General features: G+C 40.1%; 1 protein-coding gene across 7 annotated transcripts in view; it reads right to left on the reverse strand.

The window, feature by feature from the left end:
• App (amyloid beta precursor protein) overlaps positions 1-11,606 on the reverse strand; it is a 215,778-nt gene that overhangs the window by 62,068 nt on the left and 142,104 nt on the right. For all 7 annotated transcript variants that reach the window (XM_029470476.1, XM_029470473.1, XM_029470475.1 and 4 more), the window contains 2 exons: positions 8,458-8,532; positions 7,881-8,039 (listed from right to left, as the gene is read on the reverse strand). In XM_029470476.1, the coding sequence (XP_029326336.1) occupies positions 7,881-8,039; positions 8,458-8,532 (234 nt within the window). The remainder of the gene's footprint in view (positions 1-7,880; positions 8,040-8,457; positions 8,533-11,606) is intronic.

Below are 11,606 nucleotides of genomic sequence, written 5' to 3' on the forward strand. Positions count from 1 at the left end.
AGAGAGAGAGAGAGAGAGAGAGAGAGAGAGAGAGAGAGAGAGAGAGAGAGAGAGAACGGGAGGGAAGGAGAGACCGAGGGAGGGAGAAGGGGAGTAGGAATTTCAGGATGAAAAAGTTTTGTCAGTTGACTAGTTGGATGTTAATGCTTGGCCTGAAGGGATGATGTAAGGGACACACAAGTCCAGGTGCCATAGACACTCAGTGTTCCCCAAAAAGCTGTCTGCCTCCATAGCTCTGTACCCTTGGCCACTATGTGAGTCCGTCTTAGAATCTAACATGTTAGGTTTCTATCAAGGCGCAGATAGGCTTGACAATGATGCAACTGGAGGGTGAAAAACTGTGTTCTGGGAGTTCTCATCTGAATTCCAAGTTCTGTAAACTCAGGGACAGGTACCGTTCGTACATTGACTGTGCTTGGTACTATACACACATGTCTACGATGAAGACTGATTTATAAATTAGTCAGTAAAACACCAACACTCCCCAATAAAACAACAGCAATATGGTGAAATAAAAGCTATTTAAAACTTATGGCTGGCACTCGGAATCTTCCATTTAATATTCTGAGACAGCGATGACCGCAAGAAACTAAAATTGTGCAAAAATGAAACTGTGGCTAGAGCAGATAACAGGGCTGAATTTGTGGAGCACTCGGACTGCAGTTCTTTTTTAACAGAGGAGAAGATCTGGATTTAGATTACTGAATCTCATTTCTGGTCCTAGGCTCTTGGCAGGAGGCTGTACTTTGCTAAAGGTCTGAAGCAGGAAGGAGAAATAGAAGATAGGAACGTCCCCTGTCAATCTCATTAGAAGATTACTGAAAAGTGATTCAAGGTATTAGGTACAAGTTGGGCTTTTATGATATTCATGGGTCTGCCTTCTGAATTCATCCTTATCTTCTAATAAGCCTGGTGATAATTAAAGAAAGAATGTGTTCACATGGTTTCAAGCTCTTATCTCGCTTAACACCACTACTTCTTTGTGTGTTTTGGAAAGATATTCCTAACTTTCCCCTAAAAATCCCCCAGAGCCTGATACAGAGCAATAGCACAGCAGGCCTCGAGGATCCCCCATCTGTATACGCCATGAGCCCTGGGGGCTCAGAATGAGCTCTGACCTCATCATCCTGTGAGCCTGGAGACCCCCATGAGCAAAGCCTGGTGACATCAGATAACTCTGTAGACCGTAAGATGCCCTAGCTGCCGGCTTCTGCTTGGTTGCTCTGAGCTGGCAATTTGCAAGGATCATGTTTAGAAAGTTAAAAAGTTAGATAGATCAATCTCTACGTTGGAGAACAGGCAGACAAACCACCTAAAATGGTGCGTGTCCGGACCTCATAGACGACAGACAGTGTGTTTAGATAAAGAAGAAAAAAAAAAAACAAGCAGCATTTCCCCACATTATTATGTTTTCATTTGTTACAAAGAAAATGGCTTGGCTTTGGCATATGATTCATGCACATTTCCTTCAATAAAGAAAAGAAATGAAATGTAAAGAGGGACGGCCCTCTTTACAACTTTCAGCCACAATTCTCCAAGGTGGACGCTAGTTATTTCTAGAGCTATATAATCCATTGTCGAGTAATGAGCAACCAGCGTTGTCTAGGGATCTTCATTTGATTATGCCAGACAAAGATGAATTTGGTAAATTCTAATTAAAAAAAGAAGAAATGTCCTCTTAAGAATGGTAGAAAAAAAGAATGCCTGGTATCTCTACTGTGTCTATATAGAGAGCTCACAAGTAAATTGCCTTAAAGTAATTGTTGTTAATAACTGTTAGCCTGATGTTACTCACATTCAAAATGGAATTGTTCACAGAACAAGCAAAAATTCAGTGGCTCATTATAAATATGTTGATAATAAATAATTTAATATTCATTAATATTACGTCTTGAAATTTTCTCTAACTAGTGACACACACACACACATATACACACACACATCTATATGCATCTCTCTCTACACACACACACATACAGACATGTATGTGTGTTTGTGCATATTGTTTGTGTGTGCAATGTATGTGTTGTATGTGTGTACATGTATGTGTTCATGTGTATTTTACTTGGAAATTCTTATTTCAGTTAAGTATTAACACTGCAATTTGGTTATACTGGCAATGGGTGGGATCTAAAACTCATGGTTAAGAATAAAGAAACAGATCTGCCCCATTGGGACCAATTATACCCAGCCCCCTTATTATCATCTTCATTGTTTCTGTGTGCATCTTTGCCCCGTAACTGCGTTCTCTCTGCAGCTGATGTGGTCCTTTCAATTTGCACCTCCTTCACCTTGGGATCACACTGCCTTTTAAAAGAGGCATTTAAAAATTAATTTCTGGAAAGATGAGAGATACTCAGCAAGGAAACGGATTAGATGACGTCCACAATGAGAGCACAGAAGACAAGAACTCACGGCAAAGCAGAATGCACACATTCTGAGATAGAAACAAAGGTATGGCCTATTCCTGCCTCCCAGAATAGTTCCTGGCTCAATGTAGCTGCTAAAAATTTACCGTTAATTAAACTGATGCGTGACTCAGAACCAAGTATAATTTCAGCAGTGTTTCCGGCCTGTAAACTATTCTTTGTATCTTATTCATGCAAGTGAATAGCTCTCAGATGAGAAAAACAGTCTCCCAATGTTCATAGACCACACTGAAATCCCAAACCCACTTGATGTATTTACCCAGTATTCCCCGGCCATTTAAGAAGGTGTTTGAAGTGGTCAATCGTCCCAGAAAATACCTAACTGAGTCCAGATATATCCAATTTTCTCTTAATGAGGCCCATTTCACTAATTCCAAAAGATATCTATCCATTGTCTTTATAACATGTTGACACCAAGCTGGTGTCCACAGAATGGAAGGAAATCATGGCCTGTCCCTGTTTTCGATACTATAAAAACCCTTTCTGAAACATTAAATTGCATGCTAATGGTTTCTAAAACCTTGAACTTTAGCTCGGCAGAAAAATAAGTAACTTTCTCCTGTTTTTATAAGGCCACAGATTTTTGTAGTCTAATATCTTAGAGTTCAAAAAGTATTCAGCAAAATGAACCGTATGAAACAACTGTGTGGTGGTTTAAAGACACACTTGAGAGAGCTACACCTCCACCCTTGTGCTGTCTCCTACTGAGTTTGATTCCCGATTTTGCCATTAACCTTGTATACATATTCACAATGCCACAGGAGAAGAAATCCAGGAGGAGACCCCCAGGAACATGAACGCAAACAAAAATAAACCAAGGAAACAAATCAAAACCGATTGGGGGAAACTTACATTGCAAATTTTAGAAAATAAGGTTTTCTTTTGCAGTTAAGTTTAGTGATTGAGTGAAAAATTTAAAGCCTGATATAAAATGTATCTCCAATCTTTTTCTTTAGAAAACCATCTAGGTAGGTCAAACACAAATTTCACTGAGTAGAGAAAATGGCAATAGATTATTTTTGGAGGCTTCTTTCTGTTCAGATAATACTGATGTGTTACATGGAAAGGTTTTGCATAATCTGTCTTTGGTGCAGGGTTCACACTGCTAGAGCAGACATATCGCACGCACATGCTCAAGGAGTTCCGATACGTCATCGCCCATTGGCTCCTCTTTACCTAAGAAGCAGATCTTCCCAACTGGACAGTCACCAAAGCCTCCATGTGTCCCACACCACCTCTCAGACCCCTTGGGAAGGAAGACGTCTTTGTACTCTCTACAGTCCTGTCTCAACCTTCAGTGAATCCTTCTGGTTTTGAATTATGGCCAGTCAAAGCTAGAAACAGGCTAGTTGCTGTTTCAACAATGTTGAAAATTTAACCCCCTATTTGCAGACTGGGGAGGAAGAATTCCTTTGTTAAGTAACTTGTCCCTAGTTACAGATTAAATGGCTATCTTGGCCATTAAACACAGGTCTTTATATAACACCAGAACCTTTGGAAAACAAACTGATTGCAGTCCTCTCCCACAAACCAGCGACCTTTGTCAATTACATTCGGTTTAGACTGAGATTTAGCCCTTGCCCACAGCTCTGCGATGAAGCCCATGCCTTCAGCTAAATGTTAGCTGTACAGGCACTGGGGAGAGAGCTAACCCCCTCCAACCCCACAGCACTGAAAGGCCAGGTCTGATACGGACTTCTGCATCTTTAAGCCTTGTTTAGTCAAACCAAACAGACCGAGGCTCTCTGGGGATAAACAGGCTTAATAACACAACCCAGAAGGCAGAGCTCACAGAGTAATAAGCATGAATTAGTAAACAAAAGATGTTTTAAAGCAACACAGACCTTGGGAAAGGTTTGCCAAGAGGTCTGACCATCCAACAAATGCCACCTGTGACATATTCTTGGCTTTTTCCAGGGTGACTTACAACAATCTGTTTTAATTTTGCATATTCGCATTTGAGATCCTCTGTTCTTTCTTCAAACGCTCTCTAATGAACCAACCATCCAAGGTTGAATGAATCTAGGCTGCTTAAACTATATTCCCTCCTTTTCCAACGCCTACACTGTTTTGAAACAACTGGAAGTTCTTGTTTGTTTTTTTTTTTCTTTTTAATTAAAAACACTTATATAATAAAACTAAAGTAGGATTTCTTAGAATCCAGTTATAACTGATGAGTTTGTATGGAACAGACTATGTACAAAACCTTAACCTTCTACAATGCTAAAAATTATTTTACCATCACTAATACTTCTCCCATTAACTTGATTATCACAATCATCCAAAAAAATACCCTGAACAAACGTAATCTCTTATAGCTTCTTAGTAAGTCTCATTAGCCTACTGCTGTTATGACAAAAATTATGAAAGCTGCCTAAATTTTTCAATTATGTTTCCCTCAGACCCCTCATGCACACGACTAATCATTCTCACAACTGATTACTACCATTAATATTAATAGTCAGCCAAAATCATTTAAAAAAGGAAAAATTACATATCAGAAACTTTATATTTCCATACTAGCTAGCTTACAAATTCTCCTTATCATAACCTTCTCTGCAACCGAACTGATTATATTTTATATTTTATTTGAAGTCACTTTTATTCTGACACGTATTATTATTACTTGATTAGAATGCATGTTAAATTTAAGCAAACAAATGCACCCCTGGAAATGGTTTTAAGAGTGGTGTGTGTGTGTGTGTGTGTGTGTGTGTGAGAGAGAGAGAGAGAGAGAGAGAGAGAGAGAGAGAGAGAGAAGCCATGTGCACACATTCTCAGAAGCTCTTACCAACTCCCTGCTCTCTAGGGTAAACTCTGGTAACAATCACTTTTCATTTGTGTGCAATAAAATGTTTTTAAGTATCTAAACACTTGTAATTTCATAGTAAGTGTTTTCATTTTCAAAGATAAAAGAAAAGCAGGTATTAGCACCACAGAAATGGGCCACAGAGCATCCCAGCACTGCAGGTGCGGACAGCTACCCGTGAAGCCGTGCCCAGAAGGAAGTGCCAGAGGGCAGCTCCTCTCTGGAGGGTACATGTTAAGGAATACATTTTGAGAAACAGGAAAGCTTCCAAGCTTTCCAACCTATTCCTTAATTTTCTGTTTGAATTAATTAAAACTAGGACACATATGCCCCTGGTCACGTATTTCTCACTGGTCTTGAGGAAGATCGGTCTATGAAGCTTGGCAAACATTTAGAATAAGATTAAACTGTTTTAAAAGAGAAAAATAAAACCCTTTTACCCTTGTGTTCAAATAGTCAGCGCACATTTAAGTCATATTTATAATAACCTGTTATGGCTCAGTGGTTGTTATAAGCAGCATATCCAAACACAGTTTGTAGATCGATTACAAGATTTAATGAAAACTCTTGATTTATATCTTTTTAGAGATTTGCACAAAGGCAATCGGGAAGAGAGAGTTTTCTAACACCTTTCAAAAATACAGAGCTATCTGCAGTGGCTGGTCAAAATTTAAATAACTCAAGGTCGGTAACTTTATGCACAGGAGTCAGTGCCCCAAGACTCAGGCCTGTGGCTTAAAAATCCACCTAGCAGTTCTTGCCTCGACAAATGACCTCCACAACTCTCCTCACCAAAGCATGCTCTCTAAAGAAAGAGTAACCCAGAACCTTGTCATCTGCAAAGAGATGTAACCAGGATTTCACTAAGTACTGCCTGGGAAAGACAGAGATTGCTCACAGAAAATAAAATGCTAATATAGACATCTTATTGTCAGGAGCAGTTTGTTCAGGGAGGAAGTGTGATCCAGAGAAGAGACACTGCAGCAGGCAACTGACTCTCAGCTTTCTCTGTCTATGGCTACTGGTATCACCCTGAACCAGCCACCCCATCCTCCGAGATCACAGTGATGTCATCAGTACAAAAGAACCAGTGTCCTCTCGATACCCGGAGGAATGCCAGGAGCTCCTTAACAGAGAAAGGACAATCAGTGTGGTGAGGGAAATTAGCACAAGTGGGTGGGTGGAGTTTGGGTTCCCTTACATAATGTGGACAAATCTCCACTTCTGGTCAAGATCTGCTAAGAAGACCAAAATTTCACCCTCCTGCCAAAGAAAAGGAATAGATGGACTATATAACAGGAACAGCTTCTGCAGAGTACAGACCATGGACCACAGAGGAAGAGGAGACACACAAGGTGAGGTCCTACAACTATCAGCAACCATGGTCCCTGAGCTTCCCTGACTGTAAAAGGTAGGGCTCTCAGGCAGTGGACCCCAAGAGGGGAAGAGCATTGGAGACCCAGGTGGCTAGACTTTACAGGACCAGATGCTCTATAAGAGATCTGCAGGTTATCCTACTAACTGACTGTAGCTGAGGACTCTTCAGTGCCTGCTGGTATAAGAAACAGAGGCTAGAGGTAAAAGGCACCCAGAAAATTAGAGGTAATAGTGCCTGAAGTCCCACAGACACAGGACTGCCTGGTTCTTGTCAATCCAATTTGAAACTCAGAGTTCATGGTAGACTATTAAGGATCCTGATTTGAAAATGGAAGTAACAAGCTACAAGAAGAGTCACTCCACCTAACAAATCTAAAAAGAGCAAAATGTGAAAGGGTGAAGCTGCTTCTAGGAAAACTAGCTAGATTTCAAATCAAAGTCTGAATATATTCATAGTTATGCAAAAGTACCTAGCACCCAACAACATAAATTTTATAGTATATGATAGCCAATAAGAAATTAAGCATGAAAATATCAGACATAATCTTAGGTATGAGATGAAGGGATGGCCATAAGAGACTAAGGACAGATGGAATTCCATCGTTTTACATGGATAAAATAGCTACTGTGAAAAGAGAAAAACCTCTAGCACAGCCAGATCAAACAAAAGATTATCTGTAGAGGTGATAAGAATGGTCTGTTGAAAACAGCAAACATCATTAAAGTAGTAAAAGAAAATCACTTCAACTGATAATTCTATACCCAGCAAAAATATCTTTTAAAACCAATGGTAAAGTTAAGGTGTTTTTCAGGCATAAATAAATCACTAGCTTATACACACTGTAACCCAAAGAATTCAAACTTCATCTTATCTGCACTTGAAAACATAAAGGATGCCCAAGAAGAAAAATGATACATGGTAAATGTGAACAGAGAATATGACTATGAAAACTCATGACTATATTAGGCAAAAAGGTATAATAGTTCCTCATTAGATAAAAAAGATTTTAAAAAATGATGGCTTAAAGAAAAATAAGAATGCAGCATGGAAATCAGTATAAAGGTAACTGCCAAAAGAGTTAAGAGAAGGAGGGCCAACACTGGTCTATTTCCCCATGTCTTTAGGATACAATGTACCTAAGTCACACCTACAAATAAAGTGCTTATGGCATTTCTCCTAGCTTCTTCCCTGCGGCCTCCAGTCTCCACAGTCTGGACACCATCATTGATGCTGTGACCTGAAGTGACATCTCAATGTGACCTACCCTTGGGGGCACCGCCTGCAGTGCAGTGATGTAATTCTCGAGGGCCAGGCGGCGGCGGTCATTGAGCATGGCTTCAACTCTGGCCATGTGTGTCTCTACAAGCTGCTGTCTCTCATTGGCTGCTTCCTGTTCCAGAGATTCCACTTTCTCCTGGAAATGCTGATGTGATAAAAAAAAAAAAAAAACACAAACATATTTGTTTCTTAACATAACGATTAGTGCAAAGATAGTTTCTCTCTGTTTGCACGAGGTCATGTGTAGACTGGGTTTAGTCCTAAATTCCTAATCTCACTTAAATTTTCCAAGGTTACTGGAGGAGCTGAAAACTTCAGTCTCTTAAAAGATGTATCATTACTGGAAAGAAGATTGCACGCCATAGAATAAATTTGGGGTGATTAATTCTAATTTTAAATAGTTGGAGCAAATGTAAGGGAAGCAACTTATTACTAAGACAAGAAGTGAAGAACAAGTGAAGGTCATGAAAATATATAAAACAGGGGTTTCCAGCAGATTCCTGGAGGCCCTGATGATTGAGAGTGGCATGTTCTGTCTGGTGTAGGTGGGACCGGGGTGTTACCTGGATAACGGCCTTCTTGTCAGCTTTGGGCAAGTTCTTGGCTTGACGCTCTGCCTCTTCCCATTCTCTCATGACCTATAAAGAGGACATACGGCAATATGAAAATCCCCCATTCTCCTTTCAAATACAGATTTAACACAGTGGCTTATACGACAGTATGTTTCCTATTAAAAACACATCACACGCCCATCCCAATGTGAATAATATTTGTCCTACAAGAATATAAATAATTTATGCCAGCGGTATGGTGAATATAAATGCCTACATGTACTGCAGCCTCCCAAAATAAGGTTGGTTCATCTTTCCATTTTCCTTGAGAACTGTCGGAAAGTCATTTTACTTGACGTGAGTAAGCACCGATTACCCATAAAAGGTGTATGCCATCTGAGCGAAGTCTCCCATCAATAAACTAAGACATTGATTTTAACCTTTTACGACATCAAGTCAAAGCATTCCAAGTGGTATATTTTGGGAATGTGTATGTGTAAACCAGGAATACAATGCCAAAGTCTACTCCTTGCACAAATGAAGAGTGGATCCTTCCTGTTCAGTAACCTAAGTCATGAGTAGCAAGGGGATTATTCCAAATCCACCCAGAAAGCCCCAGAAAGTATGCATTATAATCTCCTGAATGTGGCAAAAGATAAGACACTAGTTGAGGAAGCAGGCCAGCCTGCTGTAATGTAAGCTTAATGGAGGAAGATGAAGCAATATACAAAGTTGATTACGGAGTGGGTTCTTGTGGACTTTTTAATCCATCTCCCGAATCCGCGAGGAAAACCAGGCTTTATTATAAGGTCTTATCCGATCAGCACGAGAGGTTTTTTTTGTTTTTTGTTTTTTGTTTTTTTTTAAATTGGTTTCTTGAGAACAAGATACATGGAAAATGTACAAACGGTTCCAGGTACTTGAGTATTTCTATTAGCTAATAAAGGGCAGCGGTGGACGAGGAGATATTGAAGAGATGCTTCGCTTTATAGATGAGCCTGGGAAGAAAAATGTTTCAATTTCCTGTATGGAAGGGAACGTTCCCGAGTGGCGATGTTCTAAAGAGAATTCCTCAGGCAAGACATCTCAAAATTAGTTTGAGATAGAAACTAAATGTCTTAATGGGGTGTGAAAACTGACTCCCCCGCATTATGTATCTTTGCTATCATCTTATCTTAGACATTCGGAACCTGGATCACCCTCTTGGAATTGCAGATCCATGAAATAATTAAGATTTACCTAGGTAATGTATTGAAAATACGCATTACTATATAAATGAACTTGAATGTTGACTTTTCAGAATAATTTAGCAAACATCTTCTACTCTCACACATCCATGGCCTATGTCATCACTGAAGGACTACTTACAGATACGATGTAGGCAGAAGATTTACCCCCTTATCCAGTGGCTTTTACTGGGGTACACTGGTAATAGATAATATTACTGGGTTAAGTGCTTTACAGAGTCTGTCTGGTTTAATAGATGCCTGATTACAGCAGGCTCTGTATTCAGTAATCTCACTCTATAGACCAGTTTAAGAAAGCTGTGAGAGTAACCAATGGACGAGGAATGACGATGAGCCTACTATCCTCCTGGCCCAGTGTGTTGCTGCAGAGTGGGCCATCTATCTACAGGCAAGTCAAGGGTCAGTACCAGTAGATGTCCCTAAGATGCCACTGAATTTATTAAAAAACTCAGCATCGGGCAAGTTTTTGTTTTGAAGGACTTCATTCTGCATACACACTAAATGGACTAGATATAGAAGTAAGTGTGACCAATGATCTTGCTTGCCAGCCTGATGGGATTTAGGGAAACAAGTCTCTGGAAATGTCAGGGGCAGGGATTTTCTGGATTAGGTTAATTGATGTGGGGAGACTCACCCTAAATTTAAGAAGCCCTGGGCTGTGGCTGGGGTTTCTGGACAGGAGGCAAAGGAGAGAGCAGGCATGCAGTCTGCTGCCTGACTGCAGGTGCCATGTGACCTGCTGCTGCCTCAAGCTCCTGCCTCACACCATGATCACTGTGTCACTCTGGACTGTACCCTGGAATTCTACACCCACACAAAGGCTTCCTTTCTTAGGTTGCTCTTATCAGGTTGCTTGGCATACCAAGAAGTCACTAATACAGTGATGAAGCGCATTTGGGTTGTGCATGTGTGCTTATCTGCATCTGACACATGCCAGTCACACTGTAACCAAGATCTTCAGATCACTAGGCCATCAACATCAATACAAATATCATCTTCCCTAACCCCCTGCCCCTGCAGCGGAAAGAGAGGAGGTCCAATATTTTGGGGGTTAACCCAGAAAACTAATTGAAAGCTACAACAAAAGTCAAGTTGGAAGGTTCCGAATTTGAAAACCTGAAGTCCTCTGAATCTGAACTTCAGGGCTGCACTGTGGGTCCCTGTCCAGCAGTTTTTCACTGTGTGCAGAGAGGCACCAATTCTATCAGGATTTATGGTTCTTTAGAGGCCTGGCTATGTCATGCAGAGAAAATGACGATTACTAAGTAGAGATTGAAGAGACAGACAAGTTCAAAGTCAAAAAGTCCCTGGAATTGAGCAGCAGAGACTACAGCGAGAGATGGCAGCTAACGCTGTAACACTGGGGACTACCAGATGCATTCTCTGCTCTAGGAATGACTACAGCTAAGTAGTCTCTGATCTGCGATGTGAAGATGGAGAAAGTCTCCCGGAAATTTATGAACTAAACCCTGGATTAAATAGATGCTTACCAGCGTTCTTATTTCCACAACATATCATGTCAGAAGCTAACACACTACTTGAAACTAATTTTCTTAATTACATAGAAATATCTTGGAGACAGTGAAAAAATATTTTTAAAAATGATTCACATGGATTTAAGGAGGAAATATAAAGTTGGTATGCCTTATATAATTTTGTATGATTTAAAAGGAATTAGAGTGTAGTAGAACATATGATATAGAAACCACCAATAAATAAACTATTATACAAATCTTTAGAATCAAATAAAAGGTTCGAGTAACCACTTGCCCTGAGTCAAGCAAGATGTGCAGCAGCGGATCTGCTGAGATTTGTGGGTGGGAGGAAGAAGAAGAAGAAGAAGAAGAAGAAGAAGAAGAAGAAGAAGAAGAAGAAGAAGAAGAAGAAGAAGAAGAAGAAGAAGAAGAAGAAGAA

The sequence above is a fragment of the Mus caroli genome, chromosome 16 (genome assembly GCF_900094665.2).
Source record: "Mus caroli chromosome 16, CAROLI_EIJ_v1.1, whole genome shotgun sequence".
NCBI lineage: Eukaryota > Metazoa > Chordata > Mammalia > Rodentia > Muridae > Mus > Mus caroli.